General features: G+C 55.9%; 1 protein-coding gene across 1 annotated transcript in view; it reads left to right on the top strand.

Annotated features, from left to right (window-relative positions):
• The window catches only part of LOC107139657 (TRIO and F-actin binding protein), a 48,148-nt gene that overhangs the window by 10,303 nt on the left and 20,679 nt on the right, over nucleotides 1-17,166 (top strand). The window contains 6 exon segments of the mRNA XM_048807966.1: nucleotides 1,392-2,217; nucleotides 2,219-4,048; nucleotides 7,782-7,896; nucleotides 8,540-9,631; nucleotides 12,405-12,482; nucleotides 13,625-13,762. Of these exon segments, the coding sequence (XP_048663923.1) occupies nucleotides 1,392-2,217; nucleotides 2,219-4,048; nucleotides 7,782-7,896; nucleotides 8,540-9,631; nucleotides 12,405-12,482; nucleotides 13,625-13,762 (4,079 nt within the window).

The raw sequence follows: 17,166 nt of genomic DNA, 5'->3' as shown, positions 1-17,166 counted from the left end.
GGGCTGGGGAGGTAGGTAGAGCACTCACCCAGCGTGTACAAGGCCCTGGGTTCCATCCCCAGCACAAAAAAGAAAAGAGCCGGGTGCAGTGGTGCCTCCCTGTAATCCCAGCAGTTTGGAAGGCTGAGGCAGGAAGATCGTGAGTTCAAAGCCAGCCTCAGCAACTCAGCGAGACCCTGTCTCTAAAAACATATTAAAAAGGGCTGAGGATGTGGCTCAGTGGTTAAGTGCTTCTGGGTTCAATCCCTGGTACCAAAAAATGTTGATTAGTTAATTAATGAACGCTGGGGTGTGACACTATTAACTAAACTACAACTTCATTGGGAGCCTCTCGTTTCTCTTCTAGTAGCCCTTTATGTCCACTCTAGCCTCCCACATGGCATCAGTTGCCAGGTCTCCTCTGTGTCCTCTCTGGGACAGCTTTCTGGTCTTTCATCCTCCCCTGCAAAACTGTGAGCAGAGGGATCTGGTCATTTTGCTTTGGAAAGGATCTCCCTGGGGAAAACCGTGACATTGGACCCAAAGAACACATGCCCGTGCTACTGCAACCACCCAGGCGAGGAACGGCGGTGGCAGGGTGGAGGGGAGGCTGGAGATGAGAGAAGCGGGTGGGTCTGGACACGCTCAGCATGGCCCGGGAGCATCAGCCCATCTGGAACAGCAGTGCTAGGGATCCAGATTTAGGTGACACCCGCGTAGCAAGGGTGGAGGGGACAGAGCTGAATGCAAAGGAGAGGGGACGTCCAGGAAGGCAGTTGTGGTTCCTTCAAGACAAGGCCACAGTACTGCTCACCTGACCACCAGCCCAAGGACACAGCTGGTGGCCAAGGAATCAGGGGTGGAGGTGACACCAAGGTCATGGCAATGCCATCATGGGCCTGGGGATCAGGAAGAGGTGACTGTTGAGGGAAGTTCATTTGTCCCTAGACCAGCGCTTCTGAAGCTCTGAGGTGCCTAAGTCGTCTGGAATCTGGTCAATGCTGACTGTGCACATGGGGGCAGGGCCTGAGGTTGTGATTCCCTGTAGACAGTCAGTGCTGGGCGGGGCCTCCGGAGCTGGAAGAGCTGGCAGGCACAGGGAACAGGAGCCCTCTAGAGTGTCACACACAAGAGGCTCCTTAGAAGACATCGGAGTAACTCGCGGGAACCCCCTCTGCAGGAAGCAGGACTGGACGGGAAGTTGTGCGGTGGCTTCAGGCCTGGCGCCCCCTGCTGGCGAGCAAACCTGGCTTTGATTTCAAATCCCAGCCCCAGAGGAGAGGGAGGTCCAGCCAGCCTTATGGAGAGGAGCAGGGTCTGCCCCCATCGTGGGTCCCTGGGGACAAAGAAAGATAGGGCGTGGGGACTGGCCTGGCGCCCTCCTCACCTTCACCTTCTGCGTCTCCCTCCAGACTCGGGCGCTGGGAGCCGCTGTGCCGCACAGCACTGGGCCAAGCTCTGGGGAGAAGGCGGGTACTTCTCCTTGGAGCGACAGCACTCAGCCCCTGCCCAGGCTTCCTCTGCGACACCACAGCACAGACCTCACAGTGCCACCACCCCGGCCTCTGCTCAGGCTGCTTCTGCACAGCAAGAAGCCCCCCGGGCCTCCTCTACCCACCGAGTCGCTCAGAAGGACAACCCTAGGCCCTCTTCCACCCAGCAGAACACCCCCAGGGCCTCCTTCACCCAGCGGAACACCCAGGCGACCTCATTGCCCGCCAGAGTAAGCCCGCGGGGTAGCCCCGGAACCTCATCCACCCAAGGAAGCCGTCCTCAACTGTCCTCTCCCCTCAGAGCTGCCCAGGAAGACAACCTCGGAACCTCTACTCAACAGGACAGCCCACAATCTTCTGTTCCCACTTCTCAGCGGGAGACCCCCAGGATATCCTGTGCCCAGCGGGACAACCCCAGAGCCTCCTCTCCCAGCAGAACCTCCCAGCGGGACAACCCTACAGCCTCCTGTACCCAGAGGGACAACCCCAGAGCCTCCTCTCCCAGCAGAACCTCCTCTCCCAGCAGAACCACACAGCGGGACACCCCCAGAGCCTCCTGTGCTCACCGAGACACCCCCAGAACTTCTCCCAACAAAGCCACCCAGAGGGACAATTCCAGAACTTCCTGTGCCCAACGGGACAATCCCAGAGCTTCTTCTCCCAACAGAACCACCCAGAAGGAAAGCTCTAGAACCTTCTGTGCCCAATGGGACAACCCCAGAACCTCCTCCCCCAGCAGAACCACCCCAGCGGGACACCCCCAGAGCCTCCTCTCCCAACAGAACCTCCCAGCGGGACAACCCTACAGCCTCCTGTACCCAGAGGGACAACCCCAGAACCTCCTCCCCGAGCAGAGCCACCCATCGGGACAACTCCAAAGCGTCCTGTACCCAGCGGGACAACCCCAGAGCCTCCTCTCCCAGCAGAACCTCCCAGCGGGACAACCCTACAGCCTCCTGTACCCAGAGGGACAACCCCAGAACCTCCTCCCCGAGCAGAGCCACCCATCGGGACAACTCCAAAGCGTCCTGTACCCAGCGGGACAACCCCAGAGCCTCCTCTCCCAGCAGAACCTCCCAGCGGGACAACCCTACAGCCTCCTGTACCCAGAGGGACAACCCCAGAGCCTCCTCTCCCAGCAGAACCTCCTCTCCCAGCAGAACCACACAGCGGGACACCCCCAGAGCCTCCTGTGCTCACCGAGACACCCCCAGAACTTCTCCCAACAAAGCCACCCAGAGGGACAATTCCAGAACTTCCTGTGCCCAACGGGACAATCCCAGAGCTTCTTCTCCCAACAGAACCACCCAGAAGGAAAGCTCTAGAACCTTCTGTGCCCAATGGGACAACCCCAGAACCTCCTCCCCCAGCAGAACCACCCAGCGGGACACCCCCAGAACCTCCTCCGTCCAACAGAACGCCCCCAGAATCTCTCCTGCCCAACGAGCCAACCCCAAAGCCTCCTGTACCAGGTGGGAGCACCTCAGGAGCACCTGCACCCAGCGGGACTCCCCACACTCCTCCTTCGTTCAGCGGGACGGCCCTGGGACTCCCAGCTTTCAGACCAGTATCCCAAAGGACAACCCGGGACCACCATCTCCCTGCCGCTCCACTCAGAGAAACAGTCCCAGGAACCCTTCTCCCCACCGCACCAACAGAGACATCCCCTGGGCTTCCTTCCCACTCCGGCCAACTCAGAGTGACAGCCCCCGTTCCTCTTCTCCATCCCGCTCCAAGCAAAGTGAGGTGCCCTGGGCATCCGTGTCCCTCCGGCCAACCCAAGGTGACAGGCCTCAGACCTCCTCTCCCTCCAGACCAGCCCAGCGGGACCCACCCCAGACTTCTGCTGGCCCCTCCCAGCACACCTTGCCCTCGGGGGCCACCTGTTCTACCCACGATCCTGGCCACCTCAGTGCCTGGCGCATGTCCTCGCCTCTGTACCCTGGGGCCCGTGGGGCGCCCCAGTTCTCTTCTGGGCCCTTCCAGCCAACATGTGCTGTGTGCATAGGACACCGCGATGCCCCTCGAGCCTCTTCACCGCCCCGCTATTTGCAGCACGACCCCTTCCCCTTCTTCCCAGACCCCCAAGCCTCTGAGATGGAGTTGCCCCACCATGACCCGCCCCACCTGCCACCGGCTGTGTGCATTGGCCACCGCGATGCCCCCTGGGCATCCGCGCCCCCTCGCCACACCCAGTATGACCCCTTCCCCTTCCTCCCAGACACATCAGATACCGAAAACGAAAACGAGCCCCCGCACCACGACCCTCCTCAGTTGCCCCCACCTGTGTGCATTGGGCACCGGGATGCGCCTCGGGCCTCCTCCCCGCNGCCCCCGCCCAGGAGGCTGGCCCAGAGGGAGCCAGGACCCCAGGCACAGGGGCAACGACGGGGCCCGCACCCGCAGCCCTGGCCGCGCAGAGGTGGAGCGCCTCTTCGGGCAGGAGCGCAGGTGAGCCCTGGGTGGGCAGTGGCGTCCAGGGGGCCTGCGGGAGGCGGAGCGCAAGGCAGGTGGACTCAGGGTTATGTTGCCAGAAGCAAGGGTCCAGTCCTTCTGCTTTGCTGTCCACTGGCTGAGTGACCTTGGGCAAGGCACTTTATCTCTGTTTTTGCATGTAGACTAGAGTCAGGCAGGCTGGGTTCAAATCCAGGGTCCAAGCCACTCACATCCTGTGTGACCTGCTAACATGAGTTCACTCATGTGAGCCTCAGTTTCCTCTTCTGTCAAAGGAGGGAGAGCAATAGCACATTTATTTAATGAAATTAAATTCTCAGAACTTTTGTTTGACCCATAGTCAGGGATGTTTTATTTATTTATATATTTTTCTCTCTTGCATGGGGAAGAACATGATTCTTTTCTGACGGAGCAAAGAAAACTCACAGGCCCTTTTGCAATTCCAAAAACAGAGATGTTCATTTAAAATGTACAGCCAGAGCCATGTATTTTATCTTATTTATTTGGCAGTGTTGGGAATGCAACCTGGGGCCACACCCCCAACCAGAAGCCCTGTGTTTTAAATAAGTGACCTCACAGACTGGCAGGGTTAGGGTCAGGGTTAGAGTTAGGGTCAGAGGTTACATATGATTTTCCTGGGACATAATGCTAATGCCTGGAGTCCAGGTGTGAACCTCCTTGGTCAGCCATAGCCCAGAGACTCTGAAATCTTTAAACCAAGTTAACTTTCAACTTTCAACTGGTGCCAGAAGGGGAACTGTCCCCCTCATTAGGTGGCTGAGATTTCCTTCCCAGCAGTGCTGGCTGCGGAGTTTTCAAGGCCCAGAGCTAGAATTCCATTAGTTGAGGTCAAGGAGATTAGGGGGAGGAAAGCAGGTCTGAAGCTCAGAACTTCCAGTGAAGTTTAGCATATTTACCAAGTTGTAGGGCCATCACCACAGCCTAGTTTAAAACATATCCCACTCCCTAAATACCTATTTTTTTTTTTAATGGACACAACACAATGTCTTTATTTTTTTGTGGTGCTGAGGATCCAACCCGGGTCCTGCCTGTGCTAGGCGAGCGCTCTACCACTGAGCCACAATCCCAGCCCCTAAATACCTATTATTTAGGTAATATTTGGTGCTTAAAATTCCTCTTTGCTGTCCCTGAGACATTTCTCTGAGATCTAAACCTGCACAAGAAACCTTATCTCTTATTCTTCAAATTTCCTTTTCCAGTACACTTGATCCATTTGATATCCAAGTGACAACCTTTGGGGACTCCAGCATTGGTGTCATTCCTTCTTTGGCATTTATTTATTTGTTTATTTATTTATTTATTTTTGGTACTGTAATTGAACCCAGGGGCACTTTACCACCTCCTCACCTCTTTTAAATTTTTAATTTTGAAACAGGGTCTTGATAAGTTGCTTAGGGCCTCACTAATTTGCCGAGGCTGGTCTTGAACCTGCAATCCTCCTGCCTCAGTCTCCCAATTCGCTGGGATTACAGACATGTGCCACTGTGCCCAACTGATGCCAATTTGTATACCTCTGTTTTATTGAAAATTCAACAGAGACACTGAAATATTTTTATTTTTATTTTTTTAGTTGTAGGTGGACACAATACCTTTATTTTTTATTTATGTGGTCCTGAGGATCGAACCCAGGGCCTCACACTTGTGAGACAAGTGCTCTACCACTGAGCCGCAACCATAGCCCAGAGACTCTGAAATCTTTAAACCAAGTTAACTTTCAAATTTGTTCCCCCCGAAATGACTTTTGGAGAGAGAAAGGGGTTTATAACAGAAATCAGGGATTTGTTTGCCCTTTTATTAGCAGTTTAGTTATTCTTGTACAATCTTACATATTTTATTCTGCTCCTCTTCAAAGTAGATTATTTTCCTTTTGGTCAAAGTTTTATAACTCTTCTGGGTAAAATTTCCCCTTATGTGGCACTTTTCCACAGGGAATGCCAATTGTCTTCTGAAGACAAATTAAAAAAAAAAATTGTAGGTAGATGGATAGAATTGTTTTATTTTATTGGTTCTAAGGCTCAAACCCAGTGCCTCATACACGCTAGGCAAGCACTTTGCCACTGAGCTTCAGCCCCAGCCCCTGAAGACAAATTTTTAGACTATGCATTTGTGTGAGGGACAGACTGGAAGTTATGAGTGGGTGGGTGGCGGTAGAGTAGTACTTCTATTGTCTCCCATTCATCCATCCTGCCGTGTTTATTGAGCATCTACTGTGTCTAAGCATTGTTCTGAGCCTGGAACGTATTTCTGGAAGGGCTATCACATCAAAGCATCAGGAGTTTTAGTTTGATATCTTGACCTTTTTTTCTTTAGATACCTTTGGAATCTTTTCTTTTAGAACCATATGTGTGTTTTGCTGTCACCTGAATTTAAAACAGAGCCTTTCTTCTCTGTGCTAGACTTCATGACTTGGAAGTCGATGAGCCCATTTATGCTTCCAAAGGAAACTTTTTAGTCCTCCTCCTTGTGGCCACACCAGCCCTCAGGAACAGGGGCCCCTCTGATAAGGAAAGCTGGGTCTCTGTAGGGGCCTCAGAGTGTTCTAGAATCCCTAGGTCCTTCTCAGTGTCTCACGGGGAAGAAAGAAGAATTCCCGGAAGGAGTGCCCATCTAGCAAGTGAAGTTTGGGAAAAGCACACTGGGGAGAGAAGGCAGCTCTGCCCTGCTCCCTGCTGTGGCATTTCCTATCCTGCTCCCCTCCCTCCCAGGAGGGAGCCGCCTCCACCAGTCACGCCTGGGGCTTTGCTTCACGGAGCCACCAGACCTCAGTTCTAGAGAAAACTCCCCTTTATGGCTCTCAAGGAGAAAGGGAAGTCGTGCACCTCCAATTACATTAAAAAGTGAACCTGATGGGGAGCGCCCCAGCTTACAAGCTCTCCAGGGGACCTGGGCTCTTCTCTGTGTGAGCTGCTAAGAACTGCAGAAAACTCAAACCACAGCCTGGGCGCAGCTCGGTGGGAGGGCGCGTGTATTCTAACCCAAATTGCTCTGTGGATCTGGTTCTAATGACACTGGCAAAAGCCACGTGACCAGCAAACCCCAACTGCACTTTTTTAGACTCTGCAAAACCCCTGCCGCGCTCCCAGGCTTCTTCAGCAGGCTGCAGGGCGGCTCCCAGGGAGGCCGCTTCCTCTCCCCTCCCTTTTCACTCTAGGCTCATCCTTTTCAGGCCTCTCCTCCCAGTTCAGCTCACTCTCCAGAGACATGACTCCAATCATCAATTTATTTTCATTATTTATTTTTGAGATGCTGGGGATTGAACCCAGGGCCTCAAACATGCTAAATACAGGCTTTGCCACTGAGCCACCCCGTCCCCACCCTCTCCCTCTCTGCTTGCCAATTTAAAAGAAGTCAGACTCTCAAACCCCATGAAAATATTCATGGAGTGGCTGGGTCTACAGAGGTGACCTCCTTACTAAGGGAGGGGACAAATGTGCCCAGAGTCTGCTTGATGTTCTTACTTTTCAGTGCTCAAAAACTGTTTGCTTAAACATTGTGTGCACAGTGCCTGGTACACAATAGGTGCTCAGTAAACCTGAATTCCCACAAGGGCCAGTCTACCTTTGTTAGAGTGGCTGGTGGACTGTTGGGCAGCACGACACAGGAGAGATGTGGCCCAGGCCTGACCCTGCTTCTCTCCTGGCAGAGTAGGGTGGTACTGCCCAGCCCCATTTCTCAGAAGGGGAGACTGAGGCCCGAGAAGGTCAACCCTCATTTAGGGCTGTCATGGGTCTCTGGACCCCCCACATCTCCTCCCGCTGGGTGGGAGGGGAGGGGCTGGGGCACTGAGGGTGGAACGGTCCTGAAGGCCTCAGGAGCAACTGCATTCGCTCCTAGGAAGTCCGAGGCACCAGGGGCCTTCCAGGCTCGGGATGAGGGATGGTCGCAGCGGCCCAGCCAAGGTCAAAGCCAGCTTCACCGAAGACATTCCAGCCCCATCCCCAGCAGGCAGGTGAGCACTGCCAGCCGTCGCGTCCCAGGGGCAGTCACTGCCTCCTCCTCCCACTCCTTGCAAGGCAGGGTCCTGGGCAGGGCAGTCCTCTGTGAAATGGTCAGGTCCCAGTCACGGGTGTCCAGGCCTCCTCCCTCCTCAGGGGCCAGAAGCTCTCGGTAAAATGTAAAGGACCCAAATTAGTCTCTGCCAACAGCCCTTGGGTGCTGGCCCTTTCTTCTTTAGCTCCCTGCTGTTTGGAGAAGGTTGGGCTGCACCGCCCACCGTCCAGGGTGGGGATTGTGTTTCCCAAGAAGCTCGAAGAGGGCGAAGAGGGCGAGGCCCACCCCAGTGGAACTGGGGATTGGTGGTGGAAATTCCGGCACCCGATAGCCCAGGGTGGAATCGGTGTCTCGGGGAAGGGGGAGCCCGGGGAGCCGGGGAGTGAGCAGCTTCTGCACGCCCCTCTCTGGAACTGGGGACATGGGTGGGAGGGCAGAGCTGACCCCCTGGAGGGGAAGAACCCCAGAGGCCTTGGCTCATTCAGTCTGCTCCATCCAAGCCACTGTGAGGACATAGCCGACTGTCCCGGGCCCGGCCAAGACAGACAGTGGCCACTCAGCCCAGTCCCGGGAGCCTCACCCGCCTCCTACCTGTTCCTCAGGTGACCAAGCTCCCTGCCAAGCAGCCAGAACCAGCCGCCCATCGGAGCAGAGCAGAGCCCCCTGGGTCCCGGAGTCTTGAGAGGCGGCCTGAGGGTAACCTGCGACTCCAGGCCCCCTCACCGCCCTCCAGGACATCAGCCAGACCCCCTGAGAGGGAGCCACGGACTGAGAGACCTGCTAAAGGAAGCCGAGCAGACTCCCAGCAGCCTCTGAGGGGGTGGCAGAGTCAGGAGGAGCTTACGGGGTCCCAGGGCTCTCACAGACACTTGGAAAGAAGTTGGAGCAACCACGAGAAAGGCCCAGGGCCTGAGGGCTGGCCAGGACTTGGGGAGCCCAGCCTGGGGGCTGCCAGAACCCTGGAGGGAACATGGAGAGGCCTTCCCAGGGAGTACAGGGACAGCTGGGGGCAGTCAGAGGCCTGGAAGGAGGAGCCCCCCAGTAATGGGCTTCAGGACCCCTTCCAGGAGCCAGCCCAGGGGGGCTGGGGCAGCCTGCAGGAGCTATCCAGTCCCCACCAGCCTGTGACTCTCCCAGAGAGTTCCTGGGCAGGCCCCCAAGACTTCTCATACCCTCCGCAGCCAGAGACACCCACTGCCCTGGGCTGGAGGGGTGAGGGAGCATGCCCACACCTTCCCGGCCCCGAGAAGCCACCTGACCTCGACTGGAGGGACTTGCTGGGCCTCCTCCGGGCACCTGGGGAGGGGGCCTGGGCCCGACTCCCAAGGCTGGACTGGGAAGGTCTCCTGGAGCTCTTGCAGGCCCGGCTGCCCCACAAGGACCCAGCCAGACACTGGGGTGACCCTGCCAGGACTTCAGGACCAGAGCTGGTCCCCCCAGGCACAAAAGATGCCCCAGAGCCAGAGCGACACAGCCAACCCAAAGACTGGATGGAGGCCACTCAAGTGAATGGACATATCCCTGGGCAGCGGCCCCAGAGCCCCACCCAGCCACCTTGCCCTGCCTACACCTCCACCTCCACCCAGTGGCCAAAGACCAAAGTGACAAGTGACGTAGAGACCTCAACTCTGGAGCAGATAGGCCACCTGGGGAGCAGCAGCCCCACCGACGGGCCCAGCCCCTCAGTGCTGGAGGTGAGTCTGTCCCTCCTCTGAAGGGCGGCCAGAAAGTCCACCCCCGTGCAGACAGTTCTTAGAAAGGCTTCCCTGCGGCATGACCCCAGCTCGTGCACTTCCCCCACCCCGCCCCCGGTTCTTTTTGTTGGTTTGTTTAGTATTTTTTTTGGTTGTCAATGGACGTTTATTTTATTTATTGATATGTGGTGCTGAGATTCGAACCCAGTGCCTCACACATGCTAGGCAAGCCCTCTGCCACTGAGCCACGACCCCAGCCCCCCCACCCCCGGGTTCTTTCCTTATCCTCCCTGCTGATTAAGACGGTCCCAGCTCCCAACACTGGATCCCAGCCCTGTTTTGAGCATTTACTACAAGCCCAGCCCTGGCCCGAATGCTTCTTCTGCCCTTTCTCCCTTGTCTCCACAGCACCCTGATGAGGAAGGCACGAGTCTGGAGGAGAAGGACTCCCAGGCCCCGCCTTGTCCACAGGTAGCGAGGGCTGGGTGGGGAGAACCAAGTCTGCCCCCTGGGGGTCACCCTGATGCGTTGAGCTGGACGCTCTGGTCAGGGCCTCTCTGCTTCTAGCCACACAGCACCTGGTTTGTGTTGTGTCTGTGGTCCCTACCTGGCCATGCCTGGGACTGCAGCCAGTGTGGCTGTGTCCCCTCCCCCTGCCCCATGCCAAGTTGCTGAGTCCAGGAGAGCCTCACCTCTCCCTGGGGCCCCTACTCTGCAGACACTGAAGAGGCTGGGGAGTGCTCCCTGGGTCGAGGTGGCTGCCAAGACAGACTGCTTAAATGGGGACTGTGTGCAGAGTAGGCCCAGCACCAGGCACATAGTAGGTGCTCCCCAAGTCCCCCCCATCTCAGTGGTACTTTGGTGCGTCCTCCAAGCCCAGAGCCTGTATCTGAAGGTGGGGGCAGGGAGAGACCTGCCACCTGGCTGTAGCTCACCAGGAACATGGCTGCTCTCGGCCTATTCTTGGCCATAAAATGGGACCTAGCACTCGCGGCACCACTGGGGGGACGGGAAGGCTCCTGCTCACTCACCCATACAGCCCTCCCCAAGGAGGGTGAGCTTCTCGGCATTGGCGTTTGCTGCCATGTGACATCTTGGGTGCTGTGCCATCTGTGCCTCAGACGGACAGGAAGGACCTGCGACGGCCCCCTGTTATAGATGAGGAAACTGAGACTCAGATTCACTAGGCATTGCTGGGGACCACACATGCAGACGTTAGGAGAAATGACAGTAAAGCCTCCACTCCAAAGCCCGTGCTTTCAGCCGTGGTGTTGTGGAGCCCTGAGCCCAGGGTGGGACTGGGGAGGCCTCCCTGGTGGTCTTTCCCTGAGGCTTTGTGTGTGTGTGTGTGTGTGTGTGTGTGTATACCAGGAATTGAACCAGGGGCATAACCACTGAGCCACATCCCCAGCCTTTTTTCATTTATTTTTTATTTTTTTATTTTGAGACAGAATCTCGCTAAGTTGCTTTTACAACCTCACTAAATTGCTGACGCTGGTTTTAAACTTGTGATCCTCCTGCCTCAGCCTCCCAAGCCTCTGGGATTATAGGCGTGCATCACTGCGCCCCACCCTGAGACTTTTCTTAATTGGTCTTTTAATGAGCTCAGTGCACAGACATCAGAGATGCAGGGAGAGCCAGCTTGCTCTTGCCCTTGCCCTCTAGCTGCCCCTGGACTAGTTAGGGAGGTCAGGAGACCACAAGCAGCTCAGGGAGGAGGACATGGTGCTGTGTCCCAGGGGCCACTGGGGTGCTGCAGGCTGGACTGTCAAAAGGGAGGCAGGTGGTCCAGCCTCAGCTCAGGGGTCCCAGGGAGGCTCAGGAATGGTGGCTGGGGCTGCCTAGCTCCTCTCTAAGACGTCCTTGGTGCAGCGTCCAAAGCCTCCTCTCTGGGGGTCTGCAGGACTGAGCCCATCTCCCGCCTTCACTATGCCGCTCCCCTGCCTGGGTGCTGTTTCCTTGCCTCTTCACCCACCAAACACCCGCTTGTTGTTCAAGCCTTATCTTGGGTGTCCTGTCCTCAGACCTCCCCAAACACCCCACCCCCAGCTCCCCTTCTGATGCTCCCCTTCTGAGCTTGGCAGTTTTGCTTCCCTCCATCTGTCACACTGGGCTGTCATTTCCCCATACGAAACATGAGCTCCACAGGGGCAGGAGCCCAGCCTTCTTCATCTGTGTGCCTCTGGCCCTGGCCCAGGCCTGAAGGGGCTTGGCTCAGTGGATGGCTGGTCATGGCTCCGTCGAGGAGCATCTGAGAAACACAGGGAGGCCGTGGGACAGCGGGTAGACTGTCCCACGGGTGAATGATAGGTGCCAGATGTGTGAATGGGATGGATGGATGACGGACAAATGACCAATGGTGGATACACGGACGCTGGAAGAGTAGAGGGTGGCTGCGGGGTGTGCTGGCGGGCTATGGATGGAGAATGTCACAGGGATGAGTTAACGCTGGGTGATGAATGGGAAATGAGGGCTGGGATGATGGTGGATGGATGAGCAGATGTTGAGCAGACGGAGGAGGATCCATACGTGATGGATGGAGAGGTGTTGAATAAATAGAAGCTGGATTGGGAGTAGGGGTCGGTCGGATGGTGGATGCCGAACGGATGAGAGGGTGGATGACGTTGGATGGACGGATGGACACTTGGACCCACTGACGCTGGGTGTGAGATACAAGTTGGATGAATGGATGAGAGTGGGACAGATGAGAGTGGACAAACAGATGGACCCTGGGGAAGAACCTGGGTTAATCTGTATTCTTTCTCATCTCCAGTTCCAACCAGAGGAGTGTGAGGCGTCAGAACCAGGCAAAGGCCAAGATTTACTGACTGACCAGAAGCAGGCAGACCCGGTAGTTGGGTGATGAGTGTGGGCATGGGCACAGGGGAGTGGAAGGGAAGGAAATCAGGTGGGAAACCAGGTCATCTGTGCCTATGGTGGGGGTTTGGAAAGCTGGACAGCAGGGTGACTCTGGCTTGGAGACCCGGGAGTGGCTGGTCCCGGGGTTGAAAGCCCGGGGCTCTGTTTCTAACTTGCTGGGCTGCCCTACAAAGGTCGCTGCCTTTCCCCAGGCAAACGTGGTTTGACCCTGATGGTCTCTGAGGGCAAGGTCCTTCTGGTTCTGGGGGGCTGGACCAGGCTGTGGGGGAAATAGGAGTGTGCACATTCAAGGTCAGCTTGGGCAACTTAGCAAAACTCAAAACCAAAAAGCGTCGGGGATGTGGCTCAGTGGTTGAGCACTGGCCTAGCACGTGCCGGGCCCTGGGCTCGATCCCCAGCCCTGCAACCAAACCAAAGACCAAAGGAAAGCCCAGAAAATCTGCGATTCCAGAGAGGTACGCGTCCAGAGAGGTACGCGTAGCTCTGCCCCACCCCTGCCCATCACCCTGTGACTTTGGGCCAGTCCCTCTGCTTCCCTGGGGTCTGTTTCCCCAACAAGGAAGAGTTCAAAGGAACATTTTGGGGCTCTGCCAGAGGTGTCTGCAGGTGTCTGTTCTGTGACTCATTCCTGTCATGTAACCTGGGGTCACAAATCTACTGCCTGATGGCTAGGCAGGTGACAGGAGTAGGGGCTGGGGGATACTTGTATGACCCCTTGGCTCCAGACATTGTTGCTCTGAGGAAGAGGAGCCTAGAGTTCAGCACAGATTTAACGGTCTCTGCGTCTCTAGAACCTAATGTGAAACAGTCTGCCCACATCTCTTGGGGTAGACGCGTGCATCTAGGACACGTAACCCTCCCCTTGGCAACCTGGGGTTTGACTCTAGGGTGTGGGGTGCACATCCCCAAGATGCTGAGCCCCAGGGGCCCTGTCTGTAAAACACAGTGAGGTGTGAACCAGTTGGCAAGCTTCTCTCCCGGGCAGTTCTGGGAGGGGAGAATGACGGGAACGCTGGGCTTTTGAGGTGGCAGAACGGGCAGGGGAGGCTGTGGCCAGGGATGCCCCCATCCTGCCAAAGGGACATGTGGCCAACACTGGACCCTGTTTGACAGGCAGACAAGAGGCCAGCAGAGGGCAAGGCTGGGAGCCCACTCAAGGGCCGACTGGTGACCTCATGGCGGAAGCCCGGGGACCGACCCACGCTGTTCAATCCGTTCCTGCTGTCTCTGGGGGTCCTCAGGTGGCAAAGGGTAGGCTGGTTCCACGGGGCTGGAGGGGTGAGGGTGGCAGAGGAGGGAGGGCAGGGAGGAGGCTGATGTTAGTCCCAGAATAGTGAGGGGGCTAAGCAGGGATTGGGGCCCCACACAGAAAGAGCTCTTAAGCTCCTGACAGTCTCTGCGAGGTGGGTTTTCTTGCCTCCAGGGCAGGGTGGGGGCTCTTTTTGGCTTTGGGGGTGAGGACAACCAAACAGCCCAGTGACTGAGAGCTTCTCCTTGGTAGCTCCCCACAGCCCTGCGCCAGGGGAGCCAGGCTGGGGAGAGGGAAAGGCGGGGGAGGCCTGCAAGGGGCTCTGGGATTGCAAAGTGTGCCTGGGTCTGAGCCAGTTTCACAAACATCTGGCGTTACGTAACCATCCCCTGCCCAGAGAGGCCTGTAAACACTCTGGCCTCTGGTTGAGGCTTCCTCAAGGGCAGAGAGGGAGGCATCTGGGACCTGTACCCTCCTGTCCCCTTCGCTTCTGCTGCATGTCTAGGGGCTGCAGGCTTGCCCATGGCATCTCCTTTATTGGTGACAGGCCAACTCTTGTACTTTGTATAGTCGGCCCTGGCACTAGCACTGATCCAGGTACCTTAGAGACAGTGTACCCATTTTATAGATGAAGGGACTGAGGCTTAGAGACGTGAGCTGATTGACCTGAAGTCACACAGTTGGGTGTCCTGGAGCTGATTTTCCGCTTCTCATGTGAGATAAGGGTTGCGGCCAAACTTACCCAGCCCTGGTTGCCACATCCATTGGGGAAAATCTGCCGAGAATCTCAGGGCTGCAGGGAGGGCTCTGGGAGATCCAGAGGCACAGAGGTTGGGGAGGGTCATCCACTTCTCATCCACATCATTATTCCTCTTTAGGGGATCAGGGCACCAAGGGCAATTGGGCAAACATAGTGATCCAGGTAGGGTGGTACCTTCGAGGCAGGGGCAGGAATTACCTTATCAGACTAGCTAAAGTCACCAACACACAGCAGGTCTGCCAGGAGGGGACACGTTCGTCCTCGGTGGAGAGAAGGAGGAGAGAAGTTGAGGACAGCACCCTGGGGTAATGATGATGGTGATGGTCACCAGCAATGACTGTGTACCTACTGTATGCCCAGCTCCATGCTCAGTGCGCAGTGCGCCTGACCACACTTGATGCTCACCACCAGTCACAGTTAGACACATGTTGCCCATTTTGCGGATGAGGAAATAAAGCACAGAGGAAAGTCACGTGTTCCAGGTCACAAAAGGGCAAGCGGCAGAGCTGGGATTCAAACCCTGCTCTGGCTGATCTCAGAGCTGGATGTCTGCAAACCCTGCCCAGCACCTGCTGCTTTCCCTGAGTCCTCACCTGCTGTGCGCTCTAGCCCGTGGCCCCCTTCTCTGAGCCTTACCTTATTATCCTCAATGGAGCAGTGGGTTGAGGCCGGACCGCCTGAGTTTGGGGCTGTGGTCTTTGCCATCTTAAAAACTCACTCCTGGCGTTGCCAGTTGTGTTTGGCTAGCCTCGGCCATGGCTTCTTTATTTGGTGTTTATCCATTTAACCAACCTTCACTGAGGAAGCACTGGGGGCCAAGGCCTGGCACACTCCATCCCCGCCCACAAGGAGAACAGCAAGGTGAGGTCCCTGAAAGGTAACTGTTTAGAACACAGCATGGCCATGACCTTGGTGGAGGGATGTGCAGAGGCAGGGGCACAGGTCTGGGCAGCAGAGGCAGGGATCACTCTGGAGGGAGCATGTGGCAAGGAGTTTCTAAGTTTAACTGGACACTCTGGCTCCCTTTGGCCTGAGGCATGAAGGGTGAAGAGAATAGTCCAGGCAGACATTCAGGGGGTGAGGAGAGAGGAAATGAGTGTGTGCATGCGTGCATGTGTGTGTGGATGACAGGGTGGGAAGTATTCCAGACATGGCAGCCAGGAGGTACAAAGGAGCTGGTTTACCCCGGGAATTTCCAGTAGTGCGGTGTTATGGACCCTAAATGTGAACGTACCCGTAAGAGGGGGACAGTAGGTGGGCCTGGTTGTGATGACTCCCCAGGATGAGAAGGTACAGCTGGTCTGTTAGTATGCATTAAGTGAGGAAAGACTTTGTACAGTGGAGTGCTCTGGTCACTGGGTTGAGGGTACTAGAAGGTGAATCCCTGACCAGAAAACCAGAGTGTGGGGCTGGTGTAGTTCCCAGGCCATGGGCCAGGCCCCTGGGGGTAGGTGGGGTCTTCGGTCTGTTCCTCACTCTCTTGAGGCCTGAGGCCTGAGTAAAGTACAGAGGAGAGTGGGAAGCCACACAGGTGCTTGAAGGCCAGTGTCTAGAGTGAGGTGGACTTATCCTTAGCCTCATTCTTCATGGTGGGGAGACTCCCAGCAGAAAATGCTGAGAAAGAACAGCAGGTCTCTGGACCTCCATTTCTTTATCTCTGAAATGGGGATAGTCATTACAAGGCAATAATTTCCTTTAAAATCTTTTTTTTTCATTTTAAGGGATACAATACCTTTATTTTATTTATATGTTACTGAGGATTGAACCCAGTGCCTCACATGTGCTAGACAAGCACTTTTTCCACTGAGCTACAACCTCAGCCCCACAAGGCAATCATTTTTAACCCCAAGTCGTCAGATGAAATGAAATGGTGGGTAATCCAGGCTAAGTAGGGATCAAGAGGTTGTTTCACATGCCTTACTTGGATTAAAGCTTAATCCTCATCTCAACCAGATGAGGTAATAGCATTAGTCCATTTACAACGGGTGAAACTGAGGCAGAATCCAGTGCCTTTCTTCAGGTAACAGTTTGGCTATGCTACACAGGCTACCAGTAGCCAAGAAATTCCTCCAAGGACTCCTCATCTGCAGGCCTCAGATGAGATTTGCAGCCAAAGAGCCTATAACTGTCAAGAGCTCTGGGAACATGATGGACGGGTGCACACCCACCCGCAAGAATCAAAAATGAGAAGGATCTGCTTGGCAGGAGGGAGCATTTGGGGAAGCCTTTACCATTCAAGAACTCAGTCTGCGTGCCATCTTACTTACTAACAATTCTGTGTCTTACTTTGTGACCTTGGGCAAGTTGGCCCACCTCTTTAAGCTTCCGTTCTCTCATTAGTAAAATGGAGACAAGGAGCACTCCCTTTCAGGTCTATGGTGAGGACAAAAGTCGTTTACAAGGTAACAGGTGTGCCCCTCGAGTCGTTAGGGCTAGATGCTTCGCCCATGTCCCCATCCAATCAAGGCGCGGAGACGTGGTTGGCCCAACGCCCCTAGCTGGGGGCTAGGGCTGGGGGTAGCCAGGGCGGCAAGGAGGCCACCCCCAGCTCCCGCCCCGAGCAGTGGCTGGACGGAGTCACCTGCACGCCGGGCTCTTCCTTCCGCCAAGCAACCGGCTGCGGAGCCGGACCCGCCCTCCGTGGCT

Source organism: Marmota marmota, unplaced genomic scaffold (assembly GCF_001458135.2).
Source record: "Marmota marmota marmota unplaced genomic scaffold, marMar, whole genome shotgun sequence".
Lineage (NCBI taxonomy): Eukaryota > Metazoa > Chordata > Mammalia > Rodentia > Sciuridae > Marmota > Marmota marmota.
The sequence above is the reverse complement of the archived record's forward strand: the minus strand, read 5'-3'. Positions and strand labels throughout refer to the sequence as shown.